The sequence below is a fragment of the Callorhinchus milii genome, unplaced genomic scaffold (assembly GCF_018977255.1).
Source record: "Callorhinchus milii isolate IMCB2004 unplaced genomic scaffold, IMCB_Cmil_1.0 Scaffold17, whole genome shotgun sequence".
Classification (NCBI taxonomy): domain Eukaryota; kingdom Metazoa; phylum Chordata; class Chondrichthyes; order Chimaeriformes; family Callorhinchidae; genus Callorhinchus; species Callorhinchus milii.
Genome location: NW_024704758.1, coordinates 15,560,225 through 15,587,614, shown reverse-complemented (window position 1 = coordinate 15,587,614; position 27,390 = coordinate 15,560,225). Strand labels below are relative to the sequence as shown.

At 45.4% G+C, this 27,390-nt stretch overlaps 1 protein-coding gene across 1 annotated transcript in view; it reads right to left on the bottom strand.

Moving 5' to 3' along the window:
• Nucleotides 1–213: 213 nt before the first annotated feature.
• The window catches only part of LOC103175071 (polypeptide N-acetylgalactosaminyltransferase 18), a 43,626-nt gene continuing 16,449 nt past the window's right edge, over nt 214–27,390 (bottom strand). The window contains exons 3-12 of the mRNA XM_007887833.2: nt 21,763–21,958; nt 18,518–18,684; nt 17,031–17,214; nt 16,348–16,545; nt 15,406–15,520; nt 12,714–12,899; nt 9,586–9,723; nt 9,205–9,300; nt 4,458–4,622; nt 214–495 (exon numbers count right to left, since the gene is read on the bottom strand). Of these exons, the coding sequence (XP_007886024.1) occupies nt 349–495; nt 4,458–4,622; nt 9,205–9,300; nt 9,586–9,723; nt 12,714–12,899; nt 15,406–15,520; nt 16,348–16,545; nt 17,031–17,214; nt 18,518–18,684; nt 21,763–21,958 (1,592 nt within the window). The 3' untranslated portion in view covers nt 214–348. The remainder of the gene's footprint in view (nt 496–4,457; nt 4,623–9,204; nt 9,301–9,585; nt 9,724–12,713; nt 12,900–15,405; nt 15,521–16,347; nt 16,546–17,030; nt 17,215–18,517; nt 18,685–21,762; nt 21,959–27,390) is intronic.

The following is a 27,390-nucleotide window of genomic DNA, read 5'->3' as shown; positions in this document are numbered from 1 at the left end:
TGTGCGGAGCCTTGTCGTGGACAAGTCACTGTCAACCCATTGACTGGCACATCTCTAGGCAGCTCCATCATTAACCCTTTACTGGTGAATGTTATAAATAGTATTGTAGTTATGCCTATTTATACATAGAAAATATTTGACCTATTTTGACTCTGATTCAATCTTTCCTGCCAATAGCTCTCTGTATAAAAAAAACACACAGCTTAATAAACCTTACGTACAAAAAAAATCGCTCTCTTTATCCCACAAACCTGAGACATAAACATAACATTACACCAGACGAGTTTGCAACATGCTACACGGTAGCCATGAAAATAATTTCCGAGATTGCGAAGTGCTGGAAGTCCATTATGAAGATCCCGTCTCCAGGAGATTTGAAATGGTCCATCGTTGGCCAGTGCACTTGTCGAGCAGAAGTTGGAACCCAAACTCATTGTCAGCACTTTGTTGAAGTTCTAGGCACCTCTTTGATTTTTTGTTCTGTATCGAACCTCTCTGGAGGAAAAAAAATAAAGTGCGCAAAACAATCAACAACAAGAACAACAAATTAATTTACATAGCGCCTTTCATATTGGAAGGATGTGCCAAGGTTCTGGACAGTTAAGGGTTTGCATCCGAGCTGGGGGGGTGGAGGATAGGGTGGTTGTAGGGTGAGGGTGGGTGAGTAGCCGAAGGCACGGTTGAAGATCTTGAGACGGGCCTTAAAGGAGGCAAAGGAGGCGTCGAGGTGGAGGATTTCAGGGATGGCGTTCTAGAGGGTGGGGGCAGAAAGGTTGAAGGCCCAACCACCAATGGTGAATCAGAGCATCACGTGATGTCAGGACTTGGTGTGCTCTGGTAAGGTTGCTCTAGACAAGCACCAGGAGGTGACGAAAGATTCAATTGTACCATGAGAGTAGCTTGGAAAGAAAGATCCTTGGACCCATTTGATCAGAAGAATATGTTTAAGATGCACCAAGACAGTGGAATAATAGGACATGGGTTTACAGTTGAAAGGGGCAATTTCAGGATAGACACACGGAGGTTTTGCTTTGCGCAGAGGGACAGATTGTCAGGAAAGTCTGGTTGAGGCCACAAACTCATTTAAAAAGCAGCTCGATGCTGTGTTGGGGTTTTCGGAAGGAATGAGATCAGATGGGAGGAAGGGGTTTCTTCATCCAAAAGACACTTGTGATCTTATCCTTCCGCAATTATCACATTAAATGAGGATGCAAAATGCAAGTTGTGCCTTAGGTAGGGATTTCCACCTGCAATCATCCAGCTTTTTACCAACTTGGCTACACTAAACCGATGATGCTCTTTGAGAAAGCCAGAGCCATATGGCCTTCTGCGCTGCATACACTCCAGCTTTTCATTACCTTCTGTGTAAAGAAATACTTCCTGGCGTCCGCCTTAAAGATACGCTTGACAAACGTGACTGTGCATCAGCAATAAAAACACTTGCCTCACATATAAAACCTTAGATTTGAATCTAAATGTCAAAGATCAAAATGCAGGGTACTGTTTGGTCAGAAGGAGCTCCAACTTTATGCTTACACTGGTTTACACCGGGTTGAGCCCAGCGCTGGATTACATTGCGAGGCAAATCCTGAAGAGAAAGTAGCCGAGAGCCTGACCTGCATTCAAATCCTTTAGGAGATTAGAAATACCATCAGACATCACCTTCCGAGGCACAAATGACTAATGAAAGAACAGCGTTGTTAAGGAAGCGGCTCTGATAATTTCCTTCGATAACCACAGTTAGGATTCACAGAGACAGAGGCCCGGGGAGGGGATGTGAAGGCGAAATACAGGTGAATTAGTTCTTTCTCCATGCGTTTCATCATAATGAAACGTGACTGCCATAAACCAACCTGGCTGTGTTTTCAGAAGGTGGTGAACAATCTCTGTATTCACGACCTTTCTATATTGTTACAACGGCCCACCACACGGTAACAAAGTTCTTTCCCACAGTGACAGTTCCCTCTGCCAATACGCATGTTACTGTTACATGTGCCAGCGTTGCTCATTAGATTGAAAGAGCCTGAAAATTCTTGTTCCGAGCTCCAGTCTGTACTATTAATACCCAATCAATAGAGTGGTGGACACTTAAGCTCTTGAGCCCCACCTGCATTAGCATTTTTCTGCATGGCAGTGGGCTGGCGAGACTGGGTGAAGGATCACTGGGAACTAAAGCACTCGAGCCTTAAAGGGCAAAGTAAAATGATGAGAAGCAACAGAATAAACAAGCAGAGGTGGTCACTGGTACCAGTGCAGTCCGAGTCAGGAGCAGGATCAAGATCCTGTTTGTTTGTCCAAAACCCCTGAAAGGGCTTCACAAAGTATATTGTAAAGTGAATTGACTATATATCTTGTGGATGAAACACGGCAGCCAATTGCGCACAGCAGCGTCGCACAAGCAGTTACCCCCAGAGGATCGATTTCAAGATCCTCATCCTCATCTACAAGGCCATTCATGGCCTCGCTCCCTCCTACCTCTCCGACCTACTATCCCCCTACCTACCTGCCCGTACCCTCCGTTTCTCTGGCTCCGGTCTGCTCCACATCCCCCGCCCCAACCGCCCTACTATCGGTGGCCGGGCCTTCAGCCTCTCAGCCCCGAGGCTCTGGAACTCTATCCCCCAGTGCCTTCGCCACCTCCTCCCTTTCCTCCTTCAAGGCCGGTCTCAAGACCTTTCTCTTTGACCTTCAGCCTTCAGCTCTCCTCTCAACTCTCTACTCCTCGCTCCTTCCCTCCCCTCACCCTGACCATTTCCCCCCTGCTCGGGTCCTGACCCAACTGTCCAGCGCCTTGGGACGTCCTCCCGACGTGAAAGGCGCTCTAAAAATGGAATCTTGTTGTTGTTGTTGTCATGGATTGAGGGACTGAATTATTATTATTATTATTTGAAGACATTATTCGATCTGCCAATCGACTAACAACCACTTGCTGCTGGGTAAAAAGAGTTATGTGGAGTAAGTAAACTTGCCTAATGTTTCGCCCTGCTCGGGAATTGAGCCCAGGTCCTCTAACCACTACACTACAGGACTCTAGTGCTCCAAAGGCGATGCCTGCCCTGATTCACACAGGAATTCACACGGTTTAACGCTGTCCTTGCCAGTGCTTCACAAAGGATCAGGCAGTCAACAATGAAAAACTAAAGGGAGTTTTCAATCTATTCAATTGGTCATTTTCAATCTACGACTGTTTGTGGGACATTGCTGTGCGCAATTGGCTGCCGCGTTCGCCCACAAATATACAGTCAATTCACTTTACAGTGTGTTCTGTGAAGCGCTTTGGGACGTCCTCCTGACGTGAAAAGCGCTATATCAAATACAAGGATTATTATTATTATATGAATGTAATTTGTTGTTGTTGTTGTCTGTGGCTGAGATTGGGAGCAGCTTTAACGAGGGCTGTCAAAAAGTCAACGTTGCGCTATATCTTCAAGCAAGAAATCTGGAAGCCCGTGTTATTGACTCTGAGGGAACTCTCCATCTCGACCCATTTTTGTAGGTGTTAAAGCTCTGGACCAGAACTGTACCTTGAGGTGTCTAAAACAGATACACTGGAAGCGTTCTCCTCAGCCTGTGGATTAACATTTAATAGCAGCATATCGCGGGTCCTTTGAACATTTTCAACAGCCTTCTACTTAGTGTCAACAGCCTCTTCGGTCTGGAGGCTTGAATATTCAATGATTGTTCATTGTATTGATTCCTAACTGTATTTAGCCAACAAAATGCTCAACTGAAATGCCGTCTGCAATTGGCAAGGTTTTGTTTTCCCCCCACAATTGGCTTATGTTAAACGTAAAGGCTGTTTGACCAGAGGCTGCCAACATGCCAATCCAGCCTGATTACGGGATGCATAGTTACAAGACAGACTATAAACAGACCATTAAAAAAATCCAAATCCCTTAGAGTTCGGGTGGAAATGCCGTTAGTTTTTTACGACGCATTTCTCCATCGTTTGCCATGTTTGTTTTCTAAGGAACTCATACGAGTCAAAAGAAAGTTCACAGCATCAAAGAATGCAACCGTGTCTGTACAAATGTTGTAAAACTTTTCACCTTTTGACAGAAGCTCCTCCCACCCATGCATTCACTTCATGACTGTTTCACCCTCAAAATACACAGTATATTCTGTGAAGCACTTTGAGACATCTCAGGGGCATAAGGCACTGTGTCAAATGCAAGGCTTATTATTATATTATTATAAATGCACACTCTCAGGTCCCCCAAACCTTAGCTCTCACCAACCTGTGCCCAATACTCTCCATAATTAAGTAAACAGAGCGTATCCCTCCAGGGAGAAAGTGTGCATTCCATTCCAGATACAGGTGAGATTTCAAGTGCAGGTGATGGACACAGGTGGAGCCCTCAATCTGTTTGGATATTTGGGTTTTCAAAGTGTGTCAGATGCTCATCATACCACTAATACCAACAGCAAAAATGTTCAAGAGAGAGCGAGAGAAATACCTGAGTAAAATGCCAGTAAAGCTTCATCCGCTTAGCTTTGGCATAACTGCACTCGATCAGCCTGGGCCTGCCGTTCACATCCACTAGACACCTGTTATCATCATCATCGACAGTGGGGCTCAGCAAGCCCACCCGCAGCTGCTGATTGTTCGTGTAGTAAATGTTCTGTAAAGCAAACGACCGAGAAAAACAGTTTGAATCATCGCACTTTTAATAGCCTTCCAACCCGCGCCACCAACCCATCATTTGGAATTGACCACATTCCAGTGCGGTGTTGGGGAAGGTGCCGCCCTTTAGATAAATAACAACAACTTGAATCTGTGTAGCAGCCTTCTCGCAGGGCAGTATCTCGGAACATTAAATCACTTCATCACTGCATTGGGAGTGTCAGCCTAGACTGTGAGCTCCAAGTCCCTGAAATAAGGCTGAGGACAGGCTGACACAGAGGTATAACCTGTTAGTCTCTCCCTATTTTGCTGGATTCCCGATTCCGGATCTGATAATTCCCAACTCAGAGTCAGAGTCATGCATCGACAGTTTTTTTTTAAACAATCGCGGAAAAAATGATGCTGATTTTTGCACAATTCTGAGCGGTTTAATTTATAAGGCAAAACAGACTGAATCTGGGTGAATCATCAAGCCTTTAAAGGACCTTTGTGGTCCTGCTCAGAGGAAAATGTTACAATTCTGGTCCCCGAACCTCAGTGGGCTACATCCTGTATCTGGCACTGACAGCTTTGCCAGCGAAACAGGGCTGTGTACACAAGCCTGAGCGTAAGACAGAACAGCTGTTTCCCAATGTGTTCAAGGCGCTGGGGCTACCTGTCACTCAGGCTCATTAGCCACACTTGGTGACGTGCAGCGTTTCTTATCTGGGCTGTTAGGTGTGGAGCATCTCACATGGAGGCTTGCCTTGTCATGCACTTACCCCCCACCCTCCCCCACACACACATTACTCCCCCCCCACCCCCATACACACACACGTTATCCCCCCACCTCCATACGCACACATATTAGCCCCCCCACGCACACACATTATCCCCCACACACACATTACCCCCACATACATACACAGACATTACCCCCCCCACACATTACCACCCACCCCACACACACACACATTACACCCCACCCCCATCAACATACACACACATTGTTCAGACTTCGACAATGGTCTACACCACCTCACTGTATCACTGTGAGTGACCGGTAGCCAACCAGCTAATACTCTCCGAAATTATTTAAGAAGGTGCACCCCTCCAGGGAGAGACTGAGCATTCCATTCCAGCAATCTATCACTGGGATTTCCATGTTCTGATGGGATGTATGGAAATCTCAGCTTGGTTTGGAGACTCTAAAGCAACGGTGAAGTGTTTCTTCATGTGCCAGACACCCGACTGAACAAAAAAAAGACTGTTAATATTGAGTTTCTTCTGACAGTTCAACAACTTAGTCTGAAAGCCAAGGAATCTTTAAAACTGAGACAAGGGAAACATTCTCTGAACTATAATTAGCGGAAAATATTTGAAAAGAAAAGCAAATTACAATTCCCATTAATTATTGCCCCAGGTGGATAGTGCAGGAGAATGATGATGCTCTTCAGCGTGTTGTCATTTGGTTATTGCCGTGGGAGATGGGAGATGAAGTGAGCCAAAGCATCAGCGCCGAGACCCAACAGGCTGTATATAATTAGGGCAAAGAGGATAACAAAGATGGGGGCCATTAGCATTGTGCTCAATGCTTGCTCATGTTACCTTCCAAGAGAATTAGATAATAATTGAGAGACAAATTCAGTAAAGGATTCTGGGGGGAAATTGAAACGGTTAGCGAGGTGGAAAAATAGCCTATTTCCGTCCGAAATTCTGTACAATAATAAAATAATTATCCTTGCATTTGGTATAGTGGCAATGACATCCCAAAGTACTTCACAAAGTTTCTGTGAAGTCTAGTGACTACGTAGTTTGCAGGTGAACACATCAGTCAATTTGTGCACAGCAATGTCCCACAAAGAGCCATGAAGTGAATGACAATTTGTTTTCTGGGGCATTGTTGGCCAGGACTCCAGGAGAAACTCTCTTCTCTTTTTGATAGCACCACTTGGTCTTTAATGTCCAGTTGAACAGGGAACAGACAGGACTTTGGTTTAACATCTCATCCAAAGGAGAGCACGTCTAACACAACAACGAGAGCTGTGTTCCCCTGGATTCTATCGGCTCAAAATCCAGATGTGGGGCTTGAACCCACCTCAACAACAACAACAAAATTATATTTATAAAGTGCCTTTCACGTTGGGAGGATGTCCCAAGGCGCTTTATAAATCTTGCCTCTGACTCAGAGGCAAGAGTGCTACTAACTGAACCAGGTTGACACATACATACATGCGTTAGGAATAGCCCGTTTTGAGATTCCAGCATAGAAGGTGGTCATTTTGGGCCTACAAGACCATGCTCGTGCTATATTCACCTAAACCTAATTATTACTACTAATAATGGTAATAATGCTTGCATTTGATATAGTGTCCTTTCACCTCAAAAGGACATCTCAAAGCGCTTCACAGGATTACTGTAAAGTACACAGACTGTGTATTTTGCAGGCAATATATCCTTTATGTAACTATATCCCCTGGTACCTATTGTCATGAGATATTACAGGCAAAAAACAATGAGCGAGGATTGAAAGTCAAACGAACAACAATAATTCCCTTTGTCCTCGATGAAAACATTCCAGGTCAGACAAGGCGGTGAGATAAAGCCCGTCAGCTGCTCTGGCAAAGTATTTTCTCATTCTAACTACTGATCCCAGTCTGCGATCTCCCCTTATCTACCTGCTCCCTGGGAGCCTGACAAGTCATGAAATTGCCTCAAGATGCTTTTTGTATTGAGAACTGAGAGTCAGAACTCAGAACCACTCGAAAATGGATCAAGACACATTACACAATCGCTGAAACTCTTAACAGCATCTTAGAGAGATTCCTTCTCCCTCCCCCCTCCCTCGCTCTGGATTACATCTCAACCAACAGCAGTGTGACCCCAATCTTACACGATGACATTCTCCTGTTTGCAGTGCTGTGCAGGGCTGAGAATAAAGGCCTTTGGCAATGTGCAGCCACGATGAAAGGCTAATTTAACCCTTGTTACACTGCTGCCATGTTTAAGGAAACACAACGAGTTAGTTGCTCAGACAACTGCATGTCAGATTTTAAGGAAGGATCAGAATACGTGGCATTTGATGCTAAATGCATAGGCAGAATGATACAAAGTTCCCATTTTATAATGGAGCCATTCTGAAGAAGATTTTATTCAACATCAGCTGGCTATTCCCTCCCCCTCCCTCTCCCCTGTCCTGTGTAGCAGCTCACCCCCTCCCCTCTTCCATAACATAACATGTAGGAGTAGGCCATTCGGCCCTTCGAGCCTGCCCCGCCATTCAATCATGGCTGATCTTCTAATCTAACTCCAGCAAATAACCTGACCCTGCCTTATCCCCATATCGCTTAATCCCTTTTGCAATAAGAAATCTATCTATCTCAGTCTTGAATAGGTTCAAGGACTGAGCGTCAACAGCCCTTTGGGGTAGTGAGTTCCATACATTCACTGCCCTTTGAATGAAGAAGTTCTTCCTCAACTCAGTGCGAAAGGGCTGCCCCTGATTTTAAGGTTGTGACCCCTGGTTTTAGTTTCTCCAACCGGGGAAACATCTCCCACTATCTACTCTATCATTGCCCTTTGATGATCTTATAGGTTTCTATAAGATCCCCTCTAATTCTTCTATATTCTAAAGAACATAGGCCCAACTTGGTCAGCCTATCCTCGTAACTCATCCCTTTCATCCCTGGTACTAACCGAGTAAATCTACGCTGCACCCCCTCCAAGGCAAGTACGTCCTTCCTTAAATGAGGAGACCAAAACTGCACAGTATTCCAGGTGTGGTCTCACCAGGGCCCTATACAGTTGCAGCAATACTTCCCTACTCTTATACTATAATCCTTTCATAAAGAATGCTAACATACCGTTCGCCTTCCTAATTGCTGCTGCACCTGCAGGCTAACTTTCTGTGATTGGTGTACAAGGACACCCAAGTCCCTCTGAACGCTAACCCATTCCAATCTCTCCCCTTTAAAAAATAACCCACTCTACTGTTTTTGCTACCCAGGTGGATGACTTCGCACTTCCCTGCATTATACTTCAACTGCCACCTACCTGCCCAATCACCTAACCTATCTATGTCTCGCTGCATTTTTTTAATGTCATTCTCTGTGTTGGCACTTCCTCCTAGTTTTGTGTCATCCGCGAATTTAGATATATTAACTTCGATGTCCTCATCTAAATCGTTCCCTTTTCTAATTACCGTGCTTGCTCCATGTTAATTCATTAACAAAGCCTTTAATTGATCCCAAAATACTGCCCCTCGTTTCTGTAAATCACCTGCAATGATGTGGCTAAAAGGTGGTGGTAAATGACACAGTCCAACCTCACTCATCTCCGACAGAGTCTCATTGCCTTCTACCCATTGCCCCCTCAACCCCCACCATCAACCTCTACACTGCTAACCTCTACGAACTTCCTGCCACTTCCCCCCATCCCGATCTATCTTTAAATCCCATCTAAACACCTACCTCTTCACTTGTCCCTGTGATCACACCCCTCCTCCCTTAGTCCAAACCCACTGCTGTGCAGCACTCTGAGACAATATTCTGTTTGAAGGGAGCTGTACAAATGCAATTGTCGTTGTTGTTTTGCTCACTTACCTGCGGTGTCATTCCATGGCAAATATACATAATGGGAATATTGTCCATGTCCGGCCCTTGATCAAGGCACAAATCACTTTTCATGGAATTTCTGAGCTGGAATACAAAAAAAACTTTGTGTTGCACAACATCAGGTAGGACAATGATAACAATCATAATAATTAGCATTTGATGTAGCGTCTATAATGTTGAGGCCACTCAAAGAACTTCACAAGGATTTGATTTCAGTGCAGTTAAGGTTACATATTTTGTAGGTGTCTAACCAGGGATCGAGCGTCCAAGTGAGTTAACATTCTAAACAGGAGGTTGGGTTTGACAACTCAGGCTCCCAAACAGAGAGCAGTTGGAAAGGACGCCATGTAATAGACGGATTGCCCTTACCACGCCATAGGCCACTGTGTCTGTGTACATCCTCATCTCTGGATAAACGTTATGCAGGTACCACTTGAAGCTTTTGCAGTTCAGCTTCTGCCTAAGGGCTATCCTGTCTGAAATGTTCCCGATGTCGATTCCTGAATTCTGGAGTGAAAGGAAGAACCACACACACACACACATACACGCGCATACACACACACATACACACGCAAAAATACATGGATACACACACATGAACACACACACACATGGACATACACACGCGCATACACACACGCACATTCATACATACATACATAAACACACACACACACACCCACATACACACACACATACATACACGCACACACGTACGCGCATACACACATACACACACACACACACACACACAGTATTAGCAAACTAAGCTTGGAACTATTCCACAAGAACCACATCAATCTCTTGCACATTCCCAATCTCTCATTTCTCAGTGTGAAGCCAAATGCTCTGAGACACTGCCCTGGATGGAGGGTGCTATATAAGTGCAAGTGGTTGTTGGAGCCAAATGAACATTTATTCACAAACTCATGCAATATGCTAGACTTCCAAGCTACCATGGAAATCATCTGAGTCTACCCCTAACCCGCTCAGGTAGTTCAAGAGCAACATCGGTACAGCGTGGGGTCAATCTGGGGGGTTGGAGAGGGTGAGATACTGGATTCATGGACAAAATTCATGCCCACAAAATACATGGTCAATTCACTTTATAATATATTCTGTGAAGTACTTTGAGATGTTTTGAATATGTGATAAGGCGCTTTAGCAAATGCAAGGATTATTATTATTATTGCTGAGAAGGGTGGTAGAGGCCCGGACATTGGGACTCATTTAAGGAACAATCAAGTTCTGTAGTGGGATGAGGCCGGGAAGTCTGGAAGGAAGAGAGTGCTCTATGGAATGATTGCTCTGTACTTATTCCTACCATCTTCAACAACAACAACAAGATTCCATTTATTGAGCGCTTTTCACATCGGGAGGACGTCCCAAGGCGCTATACAGTTGGGTCAGGACCCGAGCAAGGGGGAAATGGTCAGGGTGAGGGGAGGGAAGGGAGGGAGCGAGGAGGGGGTAGAGAGTCGAGAGGGGAGGTGAAGGCACGGTCAAAGAGAAAGGTCTTGAGACCGGCCTTGAAGGAGGAAAAGGAGGAGGCGGCGAAGGCACTGGGGATAGAGTTCCAGAGCCTAGGGGCTGAAGGCCCGGCCACCGATAGTAGGGCGATTGGGGCGGGGGATGTGGAGCAAACCGGAGCCAGAGGAACGGAGGGTACGGGCGGGTAGGTAGGGGGATAGTCGGAGGGGTAGGAGGGAGCAAGGCCGTGAATGGCCTTGTAGGTGAGGGTGAGGATCTTGAATTCGACCCTGTTCCAGACCACATACTTATCCAGTACTTTGATTTTATGGGAGTCAGTTGGTTGGTGCAGCACTCACTCTGTGGAAGTTCATTCGATGTACATGTGCATTGTCATAATAATAATAATAATCTTTGCATTTGGCATACAGCACCTTATCACATTGCTGAGCTTCACCCAATTTTATTGTGAACTGTATTTTGTGGGTGAATGTGGCAGCCAATTTGTGTACAGCAATGTTCCACAAAGAGCCATGACCAATTGTATTTGGGAAATTGTTGGCCAGTACACCAGGAGGGAGAAACTCCCTTCTCAGTATTCCATGAGAAGGGAAACAAAAACCATTCTCTCCTGATTTCTCTCTTAATCTTTCTTTTTTNCCACCTCTCTGGACTTGTTTGAAAACTACCTCAACCACGACTCCAAGATGACAAATGGACCAGCAACGTATCCTTTGTGGACTCAAGAACTGAATTCCACTCAAGGCAAGAAAATGCTTGAACATTTTATTCAAGTGGAGGCAGAGGAATCACACCGATGTCTTTTGGGGATGATTAACTAAGCAAATCGCCTGCACAGTGACCTCAGTGCTGCTATTTATAAGCTTAAAAAACAAGACGCTTGTAACATTTCGGCAGCAGGTGAATTGCCTGTATATTAGCTCAATGAGCTGAGAGCTATTGGCTGAGCCAGACTGGATGTTTGCTGCGACCAGAAGTGTGTGGGGAGGAGGTACGACTGAATCTTGGAAATTAAAAATGTGCAGGGCTTTGGGGGAGTGGGGTAATGGGACTAGTTTGGGGTAAGAGCAGGGGAGTGGGACTAGTTGGTAACTCTTTCAAAGAGACAGCACAAACACGATCCGCCGAATAGCTTCCTTCTGTGCTGTACAATTCTATGAATATGGATTTACTTTATTTGTGAACACTTCACATCATCCAGAATTTGGGGAATTCTTGACCTATCTTAATTCTGAAGCTCTTTTTTTNAATATATAAGTTTCTTTTCTAAGAACTATAGAAAAGCATCCTCACAACTGAGGCAGAATTCATCAGTTTGACACATTCTGAATGCTCTGAAACGGTATATTTAAAAAGTAAATCTAGTAAATCTAGGACCCGGGAACAATTACCCCTCATTTGTTGGCGAAGACTAATGCCCACACAGGAGGCCCCAGTATATCACCTAGTCTTAGCCTACGAGACCTGTTTTCGCCTTCAAAATATAAGACTTGGTGGCTAATTGTAGAAAATATTTTCATCTGGTCTTAAAATTTGGAAGCAGTTTTTTTTGCAGACTTTACCAAAACAGTTTTTCCAAATTAAGAAGAAATGGAAGAATTTTCCACAAAAATAAAAAGTGTAAAGACAAAATAATCTTGATTAGGTGGAAATTTGGGTCAATAACAACAACAACAACTTCTATTATATAATGGCCTTCACATCCCAGAGCACTTGACAATGGCGGAACCTAACGCCGAGCTGGGGGGAGGTGACCATAGACACAGTCGAAGAGGAAGGTCTTCAGGCACGACCTGAAGATGGGGAAGGAAAGTGCAAGGCGAGGAACAGGGGGAGAGAGTTCCATAGTTTTGGAGTATAGTGGCTCAAAGCGCAGCCACAAGACCAACTTGCATTTATATAGCTCCCTTCACCCAGGATAGCGTCTCGGAGCGCTTGTCTAGTCACTGATAGGTGTCATTCTGACCATTGATGAGGGGGGGAGGGGGGATTTTCCACATACCCACCTCTCTGGGAATGTTCCAGGCCATGTAAACATGGCTTTTGAACTCGTCCATCCACACCTCGGCCACTCTCAGCGCGTTCCTGCGCACGTGTTTGGTGAGGTCCTCAGTGTAGGGTTTGTGCGCTCTCTCGATGTGAGCAAGTCGTGAGCACGGCAGCACCTCCACACTACCCCCACACTGCCACACCTGTCAGGGTGAGACAAGGCGACTGATCAATTCCTCTGTGTGATTTAATCCTCCCCATGAGAATGAAACATCCCTCTGTAACCAGCAATTGCTTTTTTTCCACTCACACACATCTTCCGAAATTCAGAGGGAAAAAAAAGTAAGTTTCTTTTGTTAATAAAAATATTTAATAATAACCCTTGCATTTGATATAGTGCCTTACCACGGGTCATTGAGATGTTTCATAACGCTTCATAAAATATATTGTAAAGTGGAGTGACTGTGTATTTTGTGGGCGAAACGCGCAGCCAATTGGTAATATTATCAAAATCCATAAATTTTATATTTTGTATCAATGATGTACATTTGATATTCTTTCACATTGGAAGCACGTTTCAAAGCGCTTCACAGGGTTTACTGTAAAGTGTAATGACTGTCTATTTTGCAGGCAGACAATTTGCTCACTTCAATATCCCACAAACAGCCGTGAAGTGAAACAAAATTACCTATTGCCTGTGGGGGTGGGGGGGCATCGGCCAGGACATCGGGAGAGAACTCCCCCCACCTTCTCTTTTTAAATGTTGTGGGATCTTTAACAGGCAGACGGGAACTTGGTTTAGCAACTACCTGAAGGATGCCATCTCCGACAGTGAAGCCTCCCCTCCTCCATCACCATACTGCACTGGAGTGCCAATCCTGGAGTATAACCTTCTGACGTACAAATGAGAGTGCGACTGATTTAGACAAGCTGACACCTTCTACATTGTCTCCAATGATCCCATCATTACATTGGGTTGGGATGCTGTGTTACGGGAGCTCTGCTTGCCCTGTCCCTAGATACCACGGTCAGACATTAATGACTGCCCATCAATACCAACATTCCATTTCATGGCAAGAGAAAAATTTATCAATATCAATAGATGTGTTTTCATTTTTAGTGTAGCTGCTTTCTCTTCCTGCAGCAAATCCTCAGCCAAGGATTTAGAATAATACACAAAGGGCTCGAAAATCTTTCTTCACAGGGAATTGTATCCTAACTCATAGTGAAGCTTTAGTACTAATAATAATTATTATTCTAACATTTGATATCACGTCTTTCATGTCAGTGAAGGCATCACAAAGCACTTTGCTTTGGAAAAATAATAAATAGTAATCCTTGCATTTGGTATAGTGCCTTATCAAGTTGTCACTGTGAAGCGTAGTGACTGTGTATTCCAGGCAGTATTAACAGGTAACAGAGTGAGGGTCAGACTGACCTGTGGGTAGTCTGCTCTCGAGAGCTCCTGAGTGGCATTCTTGCAATCGATGTGGCTCACGTCCCCATTCCCAGCAGATTCAATATTTCACAAATCCTCCAGTATCACTTTTGGCCTTGTGGTGCAGTGCTCGGGTGTCGCGTTCGCCCACATATACATAGTCACTACACTTCAGAGTAAAGTGCTTCAAGACGCCTCAACGATGTGATAAGGCACTGTATCAGTGCAAGGCTTATTATGATTATTATTATCATTTCTTCACGCAGAGAGTGGCGAGAATGTGGAAATCACTGCTGGAAGCAAAAAAGCAGCAAAGGATTTAAGAGGAAGCTTGATGCCTACGTGAAACAGATCGGAATAGGAGGGCTGGAGGCTCATGTGGACTATCAGCACAAAAGGGACAAGTTGGAGTGAACAGCCTCTATCTAACTCTCTGTTCTGACTCACCACAAAATGGTGCCATTCTGACTTCCGCTAACCCCAAATTTCCATTGGTTTCAGCTTCAAGATTGTAGTCTTAAATAAAGTGCGCCAGTGGGCTTTACAATAATAATCCTTGCATTTGATATAGTGCCTAATCACATCATTGAGGTGTCTTCACAGAATATATTGTAAAGTGAATTGACTGTATATTTTTGTGCGCGCGATGCTGACCATTAATTGGATTGCCCACCACCACCACAATCGCACAGTGTAAAACTGAACAACATTTCAACCTGCCTTGAAATGTTATTTTTAGCCTTAATCTTGGAGTCAAATCCCAATAGGAAAAAAAAGAGGGGCGATGGGGGCAAGGAGAGGGGAGAGAGGAGAGGGGAGAGATGAGAAGAAAGAGAGAAGAGAGGAGAGGGGAGAAGGGAGAGAGAATTAGATGGAGTTTATGATGCAGGATTCGCCTTTGAAGCACAATCACTACACTCTGCAGTAAATCCTGTGAAGCGTTTTGAGATGGCCCATCCTGTTTTAATGTGAAAGGTGCCTATCAAGTGTAGTGTTATTACATCTCTCACCTGTACTGGGTGTTATCTATGGAGATGACCTCTCACTGGTGGAGACCATTCACACAAATGCAAACTCTTCCTTTCTGTATCTCTGGTGCCCATCCAGTAAACATAAAAGTGCTTTGGGACCTCCTTCTGACATGAAAGGGCTACATAAATGTAAATTGCATTGGTATTACTAGTGTGACTACTTCAAAATAAACCACTTGATAAGAAACAACAACAACACAAAATTAAAGGAAAACAGAGATGGAGACAGGGAATAGTTACCCGAACCCCCAGCTCCACGTTCTCCCCGCCGTAAACCTCCATCCCTTCGTCCAGCAAACCGATCTCCTCAAAGTACACCCGGTCCACCACAAAGCAGCCAATCAGAGCAGGGCTTCTGCAACCAGAAAACAAAAAGGATCAATATTTGTTTTCTAAAAGAGAAAGAAATTCATGCCCAATCTCAGCTCAATACTTGTAACAACGATAATAACAAGCTCTCTCCGGTCAGCAGGCTCTCGCCTGCTCCACGTCCCCCATCCCACCATCGATGGTCGGGACTACAGCCTCCCTGCCCCCCACCCTTTGGAACTTCATCCCACAGACCCTTCACCTCGCTCCCTCCCTTGCCTCCTTCAAGGCCAATTTCAAGACTCTCCTCTTTGAGTGCGCCATCAGTCACCCTCCTATCCCTACCTTCCACTCATCCTGATCCCAACCCCCAGCTCGGGTCCAAATCCTGAATGCACAGTGCCTTAGGACATCCTCCCAATGTGAATGGTGCTATACAAATGTAATTTGTTGGATATAGTACCTTGTCAATTTGGCAAAACATCTCAGTGGATTTTACACATACATTACAAGCAACTCCCTGATGGTTAAGAAGTTATTAGCCTAGCTTAGAACACTGAAAAGAGAAACCTTATATTAAAAAAATGTTGGTCACTCAATCCACGACTGTTTGTGGGACACTGCTGTGTGCAATTGGCTGCCTCATTTAGCACACAATATACAATTTTTGTCAATCCACTTTATAGTATATTATGTGAAGCGCTTTGAGACGCTGCATCAATGTGATAAGTGCAAGGATTATTATTATTATAATTTCCTTCTTGCTCGGCATAATCCCCAATTGCTGCTGCACCACACTCAGCTCTGAGAAACTGCACTATATAAATGAAAGCTTTATTGCAGGCTATAGATATCTGGATGAGCATTTGGTACCTGATGGGGGTGGTTGTGTTTCCGAGGTTCCACCACTCCTTGGGGGGGTTCAGGTAGCGGCACCACAGCTCCCAGTCGAAGCCCTGAGCCGAGAGCGGGTACTCTTCAATCTCAAAGTTATCATATTTGATATTATCAAACGATGGAGAAATAATCCGTGTGCGATCATCCTGTATTCTTGAAAGGATAGGTTCAGCCCTTTTTTTTTAAAAAAGGAACATTGAGGGGTTTCAGTATCAACCAAGGCACAGACTGAGCACACTACATCAGCCTTGAGGTGGTGACTTCAGGATCCTCTCCCTCATCTTCAATTCTTTTCATGCCCTGATACCTCCCTCCCTCTCCGACTTGCTTACTCCTCACTCCACTACCCATCACCTCCACTTGACTGGCTCCGGCCTCCCACTTGTCCCTGTACCCTCCATTCCACCACTAGTGGCGCTTTCAACTACTACGCCCTCAAACTCTGTCACTTTCTCCCTAGATCCATCCACCTTGCCCCTTTCTTCCCTCTCTTCAGGTTGCATCAGAAGACCCTCTTCGGCCGTGCCTATGGTCACCTCACCCCTTCCCCCCAGCTTGGCGTCGAGCTTCGCCACAGTCAAGCACTCTGGGACACTACCCTGCGTGAGAAGCATTGTGTAAAAGCACTTTTGTTTTTGTCAAAATGTAAAGACAGTTACCATTGAACGCTGAACTCCACGTGAGCGTCGAACAGTGCAACGACAGGGGCTGTGGCTAGTCTCCAGCCGCTGACTCGGGAGCGTATCAGCCCCTCTTGCTTGTCATGCCGGATCACCTTTATAAAGCCAGGCTGCCGTGCGTTCATCTCAGCGATATAAGCACTTAACCTCTGCTTGAGTTCATCTGCAAGCACAAGAAACGTCAGTCGGTCAGTCAGTGCTGAGAGTGGGTCGGAATGTGATTGACAGAGACACCTTGAGTACTTGTGGGCTTTTACCATCCCAACCAAATCACTCTGAGGTGTTAGCTTGGTTTGGTTGGTAGCACTCTCGCCTCTCAGTCAGAAGGTGGGTTCAGGCCCCATGTCAGGACTAGGAATCTACTGCAGTCAAGACTGTTGCTCCCTGCAGCGATCGTGTTGTGTTGCATTGTCAGAGGTGCCGTCATTCGGATGAGATGTTAAAACCAAGGTCCTGTCAGCCAGGCACTATTTGAAAAGAGAAGGGAATTTCTCTCTCCTGATGTCCTGACCAATAATTCCCCAAAATAAAATCGTCCATTTACCTTCTGGCTGTTTGGGGGAGGGAAATGTTGCTGTGTGCAAATTGGCTACCACAAAAATACAGTCACCCCACTGTGAATCCCTTGAAGCGTTTTGAGCCAGACAACCTCGCGACGTGAAAGGCGATATCAAAATGCAAGGATCATTATCATTATTAATAACAAACATGCACATGCAAGTACAGAAAAAAAACATAGGATTTTTTTGATCAAAAAGATTAAAATGCCAGAATGGAAAACAACAACAAGATTCCATTTATAGAGCTCCTTTCACGTCGGGAGGACGTCCCAAGGCGCTGACATAAAAGAATAACAACATTGTAAAAATTGACAAGCAAGGTCAGCGGAGCAGAACAAGCTACAATTCATCAATAATCAGAGTAATGAACACATCCAGGGTTGCAATACAAATGGGTCTGGCTCTAATTATAACGTGGGGGGGTTCACGTTGATTCAAACAGGATAATGGATCCAACTGGGAGTCGAGAAAAAATTAGCCAAGCCTGACATGAACACCAGTAAACAAAACCTTCTTCACTTGAAGGATTTTCATCCTTTCACCACAAACTGCCTTTCAAGTGGGATCCCCTTGGCACTGACCTAGCTTTCTGTTTGCTCAGCGCTGCTTTATCTCCCCACCGCCTTCATTTTCCATTTGAAACCAGAAATATACTGTAAAGTGAATTGTCTGGATATTCACCCACAAAATAGTTTTTCACTTTACAGTATATTCTGTAAAGCGCTTTGAGGCGTCTCAATGATGATATGGTGCTGTATCAAATGTAAGGATTATTATTATTATTACCGAGAACCCCACTGACGCTGACATAGCCTAATTCTAATGCTGGGGGAGGCGAGGGAGGGGGGGGGGGGGGGGAGGTGGGAGAGGGGGAGGGCAAGAGGGGAGAGGATACAGTAAACTCACCGTTGTTGCTGTTGTCATCCACAAGTACGATCTCCTTCAGCAGGTGAGCGGGAGTACGGGCAATGGCCGAGTGAATGGATCGCAAGATGACAGACGGTGCTTCGTTCACAAATATAAACACCACAGAAATCTGTGGCAGAGACGCTGGATAGTTGATGTTTCGACAGCTGAAACACAATGGGAAACACGGCTTCAAATGAACCGACGCCTACTTGCCTTTCATACACTTACTCAGGTATGTTTCAAGGACCTTTCAGGAACCTCCTTGTGCGCAAATCGGCTGCTGCATTCATCCACTTTACAGTATATCCTGTGAAGTGCTCTGAAAATTCCTCTTAACATGAAGTGTGCCATATCAAATACGAGGATCACTCTTATTGTTATTATCTATTGAAATGTGTTGTGGGCGGGTTGTTTGTCTACATGACATTTCATTTAATTCATTAATTGATTTAATATTTCAATCAATCTCCTGCTGCTGAGCTCCGAGAAAGATGCTTCACAAATGTAAAATGTCACTGTCAACGTTTGGTGTAAATGCTCAGCGGAGATTAGAACTGGCTCAGCTCCCATTATTCCCCCTGAGTGCTATTCAGGAGAGAAAACAGAACATTTCTGGAGATTTGGAGCACGAAAGCTCATTCCATTTGGGATTGAGGAGCTGAGACTTGTGGAGTCTTGTTGGCATGATTTCCTTTATACTTCTGGGAACTGGGTTAAATGGCACTAGAGACAGATGCAATGCACATTTCTTGTCTTGCTTAGATGTCCCGTGGTGTGGGAATGGGCAGCCCAGCTCATGAGCGGGACAAACTCCGAGCAGAAAGTACAGTATCATCATTTTGCCAGAAAGTAGACAGAAACGTAATGAGGAAACTTTTCCATTATGCATGTTGTGGGAGTCCTCTTTGACCATGCCTTCGACCACACTCCCACCTCCACTCCCCCTACCCTCCAATCCTTTTGATTCCAACCCTCAGTTCAGCTGCAAACCCTTAACTGGAAGCGTCTTGGGACGTCCTTCCTACATTAAATGTAATTTGTTGATGTTGATGCTTGAGGTTGGCTCTGGGTCACAATTGGGGAAATATCTTTCATCAGTCCACACCCCCCAGCCCAGCCCAACCTCCAGCCCAGTACAGCCCCCAGCACAGTACAGCTCGCAGCCCAGGACAAGAGATGATCAAGGAACTGCACTTGGCTGGAAGAGATTGAGCCATTGTGCAGCTCACAGTCAGAAGAGGATTCTGTAGAGAAAGGGTTCATATTCTTGTTCAGAATCTGACTTCTTCCAATACAACAGCCGACTCACTAATTGCTAAACTTCTTTTTCTTTTCTTCACAAAAACGGAGAAAAACAAGATCAGCTACGAATCCAATTGCAGTTGTCGAGGCCTTTCTACGATTCAGAATTGTGGTTTAAACATTCTTTTTATACGTAACATTATATCCTACGAAATGATTTGAGACATAATAAGGTGCTATATCAAATGCAGGGATTATTATTATAATATATATCAAGTTCTTGCATTTGAGAGATCGCGCTTTTCATGTCACAAAGCACTTTGCACGATTTACTGTAAAGTGTAACTGTGGTGTCCGTGCTCATGTCTGAATGTTCGGAAGAGGACAGAACCCAGTGGGTAGGAGAAAAAGGTCTTAGTTAAAAACTGCTGTGACTCAAGGGCTCCTTGTTATGAGCAGGCAGTGGAGCTAAGTGCTAAATGGTGAGGGGTGTTAGGTAGGGCTGTCGTGGTGATTCTGTAACACCAGAGCTGTTTCTCTTGCACAAGAAATGAGGAACACAAGCCAATGAAGGTTTTTATAATATTTGCCTCCAACGTTTTAACAAATGCAGGGATTATTATTATAATATATATCAATCTCTCTCTCTGCTTCGTTGCACTGTGCTTTATAACCCTGTCCGCTATTGATTTCTCAGGAGATAAACAGCCAGAAGAATTTGTTCTGTGTTAGCACTTTTAATCAATGCATCTCCTTGATGTACAGACGGCCTAATAAGTATGCTCATTAGGAGCGATGTGGCTGATAACACAGGCCTGAGCTGTTTTCTTCTGTGTCTATAATGGTGTCAGCCCGGCTCGATCAGGAGCACTCTCCCCTCTGAGTCAGGAGGATTTGGCTTCAAGCCCCAAACATATACAGGATTATTATACTAACTGGTTCTCAAGTGAGGCCCCGAGCTGGAACCAGCAAAGAGCTATTTTATTTGGGCTTTCAGTTGATACCTACCCAACAACCCTGAGCTCTGCCTTTCAGAAAAAAAGTTTTATAAAAACAAAAAAGACATGATATGCAACAAATAATGTTTAGTGATGGGGCTGTGTTGTGAGGAGGGGATTTCCCTGGGGAGGGAATGTGTTTACAATTCTGCTAATGAAACACAAGTGAATCAGAGTCCACATCTACATGTCCTGACCTGTTTCTGTGCGTGTGGGGAGGGGGCAGCGAACATTGATAATAAGCGGTTATTCACGCTATTTGCAGTCTAAGAAAAGTAAAGCAAGTCACGGTTACCATAGAGATAACAAGCCCTCATAATCCTCTTACTATATGCTCTCTCGCCTCCTTCTCATCTTTAACACAGGCCGGAATTTCAGAATCTTCATAATAATTCATACTTGCAGTCACACCAGGAAATTGCTGCTTAAACTTAACATGACGTGATTTGAGATCTATTTAGAATCTATTTAGAATCGCTTTCCAGCTGCTTGACTCCTCTCAAGTGTCAGCCTGGCTAAGTCGGTCATGCTTTTGCCTCTGAGTCAGTAGGTTTTGTATTCAAACCCCACGTCGGGACTTTAAGTGCAAGTCCAGGCTGATGCTCTAATGCAGTGCTGGGGAGAGTGCTGCACTGGCAGATGTGCCATCCTTCACGTGAGATGTTAAACTGAGATCCCATCTGTCTATTCAGACGGACATTAAGAGATCCCATGGCATTTTCGAAAAAGTAAAGGGAGTTTCTCTCTTCCGGAGTCCTGGCCAACAATCCCTCAATTAAATTTGGTCGCTCACTTCATGGTTGGTTGCTGTGCGCAAATTAGCTGCTGCATCTGCCAACAAAATACAGTCACTACACTTAACAGTAAAATACTGTAAAGCGCTTTGAGATGTTTCAATGATAAGACTTTAAATCAAATGCAAGGATTATTATGAAAATTACAATTATTATTATTAAGCTGTTCCATTGACTAAGCATCTCAGCTTCCAAGTAGATAGCATACCCGTCTGGCCTGAGGTCTGGAATAGGCCTGTCCATGGGGAGCTGGTCACTGAGGTAGCTGTTATAGCCATAATACTGAAACTTCCTCAAGGCGATGTTGCGTTGCTCAGGACTGAGGTCCTGTCCCCAGTGACTGAACAACGAGGAGTCGGTGACGCCTTCACGGGCAACGCTCTCCTCTGCTTTCTGCGGAATGTCTGAAAAAAAATCCCAAATTGTGACCACTACTAGCACAATAAATTCATTCCCCAAATTGTCTCCTTTTTGTTTTTGCTAACAGCGGTTGTCCCCCCTACTCCCGTGCAGAACTGTGAACACGCAGTTTTATGGTGAGAAAGTGGAGGGTGAATAAACCCGCCTTCAAGCAGCCAAGCACAGTCTTACACCAAGCACTTGCTAAGCAATGTATTTATGGGTTGGCACCCACCAGCACAAAGGCAGCCACGATGTCTGGCTTGTTCTCAGCTGGGCTAAAAATGCTTTGAATATCAGAACACAGCAAAACAGAGGTGAAAGCACTGACAGCCTGGCATCGTTCAAATGAGAAACAATTAACAAAGCTCCTCACTCTGTATCGACAACAGTCGATGACTAGGCTGAGGGCAGCAAAGCACAAGTGGAGAAACAGTGGAATTAAAACAGAAATAAAAGTGCATCTCTTTGCTGAGCCAGGCACTAACCAAAAACTGTGCGAGAGCAGTGGGATTCAGTGGAACATCTGTTATATGGAACAAAGACAGTGTACGCCTGTCAAGATGTATTTCTGAATCAATGTAATCTGGCTTTATTCCACGTTCTGTAGTGAGGAGGGTCATGAACCAGTGCTGCTTTCTGCCAACATATTTAACACCAAAACGCACACATTCTTGGTGGATTGGATAATTGATCCACTTGAGTGGCTGAACACCAGGTCGAAAATGGTGAACATTTGGCGGCAGAGAGAACAACAACAACGCCTGATCACGTCATTGAGACGACTCAAAATGCTTGACAGAATATATTGTAGTGCAGTGACTGTGTATTTTGTGGGCAAAATCAGCAGTCAATTGCGCACAGCAGCGTTCCACAAACAGTTGTGGATTGAGTAACCCCTCCTTTTTTTTAAGTGATTATTAGCCGCAGAAGAGCGATCCACTAATCGAACAAGCTGGTTCCTATTTACTACTAGGTAAACAGAGGTGGGCGGAGTAAGGAAACTTGCCCAACGTTTCTCCCTGACCTAGGAATCAAACCCAGGTTTCTCGCTTGCGAGGCGAGTGTCTAACCACTGAGATACCAGTATGGCAAGAGTTCCCGTGACAGAAGTTGACATCAAAAAAATATTCGAAGCCAAAAAAGCCGTTTGAAGTATCCCATTTGGAACTTTGTTTCATTTGTTTCCTGGCACTAAAGAGAGAGAGAGAGAGAATGCAACAGCATTGGGAACCAGAGGAAATGGGGAGCGGTCAAGTCTGGGCTTTGGATCATAATAAAACAGATTTGCAGATAGCTGCTCTGCTCATGAGAGCGAGACATTTGTGGCTGAATTGCTGTGACCCTAACGGGGGTGGAAGGATGGGAGGGAGTCAGGGAGGGGGTTATGGAGATGGGGAGGGGCTTATGGAGGGGGAGGGGGATATGGATGGGGGAGGGGGTTAGGGAGGTGGGGAGGGTCTTATGGAGGGGGAGAGGGCATTATGGAGGAGGGAGGGGCGTTATGGTGGGGGGATTGCTGCATGCGATACGCACATTGAGGGCTGCACACGTCACCGCTGACAGACACAAAGTGAATAACAGGCAATGATCACAGGACACCATCGGCTCACGGAGGCAGCTAGACTCGCGGCCATCGAGCATGTTTTGAGATGTCGATTCTAGGCAAGAGGCTATTTGGTAACAGCAACTACCTAAGTGCCCGAAAACCACTGGGCAGATTCTAAACCCATCTACTGCAGTCCTGCATTTCTCATCCATATCACTAGGCTCCACAGATCACATGCTCTGCTTAATCCCCATTCTAAATCCTGATCTCTCTCTGTTTCTGCCATACTGTTGTAGCTAACATTGTTTATATCACAGCAAGGCTGTATTCAGTCCCTGCCTGCACCACTCCCCCTCCCACACCCCACTCCCCTAACCCCCCCTCCCACACCCCACTCCCCTAACCCCCCCTCACTCCACCCCTCCCCCCTTCACCAGACCTCCCCCCTCCTCTCAGGGCGAGTTGGCACCTTTTTGAGGAGAGATTTGAGCAATGAATGACATGCTTTCTGTTCATGAGCTGAGCGAAGAATGTATTAGGATCCAGGAAGCTTTCTGTTCACATGCCAGTGTTTGTGGAGTAATCACCTCTGGCCTCTGAGACGTCTCAAAGCTCTTCACAGAACACATTGTAACGTGAATTGATTGCGTATTTTGTGGGCAAAATGCTCAAAGTACTTCACATGACACACGGCTTTGAGATGCTATCCTACGTGAAGGGTGCCATATAAATCCATTTTATTGTTGTTGTTCTGTCTCCTATGGGGCGGAATGAGGAAAGCAAAACATATTGCCCACTGCCCCCCTCCTCAAACCCCCAAAACAAGAACTAGAGTCTCAGCACTAAAGCCAAATTTCTGGCAGGGGGCACGAGAGAGCCATGCTAGTAAGTTTATAGAAAGCACTTAGGATAAATATCAGCAAGCTGCAAACGATGCCATTCCTGTCACGTTTTCATAGAATAGAATAGCTTACAGCCTGAAAGCAATTTGGAATGAGAACAGCTGAATGTTTTAATGTGTGGGAAGCCGGAGGAGACCAGAGTAATATGAAACGACAAATCAACTGGGATAGCATTGAGGATATTTTTAAATAAAAACCAAGTAACAGAAGATATCAACAACAACACAAAATTATATTTGTAAAGACTTTTCACGTCGGGAGGACGTCCCAAGGCGCTGAACAGTCAGGGATCAGGACCCGAGCGTGGGGTGTGGGCAGGGTTGGGATGAGGGAGGGCAGAGAATTAGGAGGGCGGCTGAAGACACGTTTAAAAAGGAGGGTCTTGAGTCATGCCTTGTAAAGGAGGCAAGAGAGGGAGCGAGGCGAAGAGATTGTGGAATGGAGTTCCAAAGGGTGGGGGCAGAGAGGCTGAAAGCCCAGCCACCGATGGCAGGGCGGGTCGGGCAGGAGACCTGGAGCAGTCCGGAGCCTGCTGAGCGGAGAGCGTGGACAGGTTTAGCAGATCAGAGAGGTAGGAGGGGGCAAGGACGTGGAGGGCCTTAAAAGTGAGGAGGAGGAATTTGAATTCTAACCTCTGGGGAATGTGGAGCCAGGCGAAGGTGGGGGTGATCAGATCACGGAGCCTAGTGTGGGAGAGGACACAAGCTACAGAGTTATGGATGATCTGCAGCTTGTGGAGGGAAGAGTTGGGGAGGCCGATAAAGAGGTAGTTTCCGTAGTCGAGCCTTGAGATGACAAATGCAGGTATGAGGGTTTTGGCGGCCTAAGGGGTGAGGGTGGCAGAGCCGAGCGATATTGCGGAGGTGGGTGAAGGCAGAGCGGGTCATGACACCGATATGAGGGAGAAAAGGCAGTTGAGGGTCGCACAAAATGTTCAGGTTCCTGACTGGCTTGGTGAGGTAGAGCGTGCATCCGTGGATGCTGATGCTGCCAGTGCCTGAAGTGTGGAGGTGCTGGCGTGAGCCAATCAGGAGAGCCTTGGTCTTTTTGACATTCAGCTGTAGAAAGTTGGCTCTTGATGTCTGACAGACGGTCTGTCAAGGAAGTCAGTTGTCCTGGAATCGAGGGTGGAGGCAGAGGGATAGAGTTGGGTGTCATCTGCATACATGTGGAAGATGACCCCATGTCTGTGGGTGATGTCACCAAGTTGTCAGTACAACAACAAGATTACATTTATATGGCGCCTTTCACGTTGGGGATGTCTCAAATAATTAGAAGTGATTTTCAGATTCCAATCCTGATCTAAAAGCCTTTCCCCCTGACTTCTACCATTAAGTGGGATTAAAACAATTTACGAAAGGCTTGGTCAATTCAGCACAAAGCACCTCTTAGTCATCTGTTTCTCTGAGTCTGTGATGACGTCCGGATATGTTAAGTATCAAACAAGGAACTGGCTTCTTAACTATTGGCCTGAATGCAAATAAGATGTTAGTTACTTAGAATCATAGAAATCTATAGCATAGAAGGAGGCCATTCAGCCGATCGAATCTGCACTAGCTCTCAAAGCAAGCTGGTCATTCGATCCCACTGCCCTACCCTATTCCCATACCCCCTGAAGAATCTTTTAGGATTTTTGGAGTTAATATTTCAATCCTTTGCAAAGTATGTGGGAGTCACATTCCCTGACAATATCTCAGTTGCGGCAATGACTGGGCTAATGGATCAAGTGATTGGGTAACAGATCATATCATATCAGAAACCTGTAACATAGGAGCACATACATCACTAGAAAGGACCATCACAACTGTCTTGTCTCAATATCTAACCGTGTCCTGTGTCACTAAACAGGCAAGTGTCACTCCTAAAATCAGGCACAGCTTTTGCCTACATTCTGAACTTGGTTTTCTTGGTCTTTCCCAAACTGCACCCCTACTGCTGGGGGGGTTTACATTGCATTGTTGGAGGCGCTGTCCTTCAGGTAAGACGTTAAACCAAGGTCCCGTCTATGCCTGTTTGGGCAGACATTAAAGATGTTGCGGCGAGAAGGGAGTTTCTTCCATGTCAATGCCCCCCAGGAACATTGCTGACAAATGACAGTCACTGCACTTTATAGCAGGAAACCCAAAGCTCAGAATGCAGGCAAAAGCTGCAGACATCCAGCAATTGGCTGCATAAGCAAAGACTCCTCTGTACCTGTTCAGTCTTTGCAACCCCTGGAATCGAATCTGATTGAGACTAATTTATCTGACTAATTAAGGTCCTGTCTGTGCCTGTTCAGGTGGACATCCAAGGCCTTGCCCCCTCCTACCTCTCTGACCTGCTGACTCCCTCCCACCTTGCCCGCTCCCTCCGCTCATCAGGCTCCAGCCTGCTCCATGTCTCCCGCCCGACCCGCCCTACCATCGGTGGCTGGGCTTTCAGCCTCTCTACCCCCACACTCTGGAACTCCATCCCATGGTCCCTTCGCCTCGCTTCCTCCCTTGCCTCCTTCAAGGCTGGTCTCAAGACCCTTCTCTTCGATCATGCCTTTGGTCTCCCTCCCACCTCTCTGCCTTCCCTCACCCCTACACCACCCCTCCACCATGCTCATGCCCCGACATCTGACTGTTCAGCGCTTTGAGACATCCTCCTGATGTGAAAGGCGCTCTATAAATGTCATTTTGTTGTTGTTGACGTCAAAGATCCCACAGAGCTATTCGAAAAGAGATGGGAGTTTCTCCCGAAGTCCGAGCCTGCAATCTCCATTTTGTCAGACATATTGTCAGATGAGCTCACGTTGCCCTTAAAGGTTTGTTAATTTGGTCACTTCATGGCTGTACGCATTGCTGTATGCAAAAATCAGCTGTCTACAAAATAGAGGAAATCCAGTGAAGTGCTTCAAGACATTCAACAATGTGATAAGACTCTATATTAAGTGCAACGATTATTGCTATTATTATCATCATCAGTATCAAGTCTTGTACCATTTAATATGGGTCGCAGATGT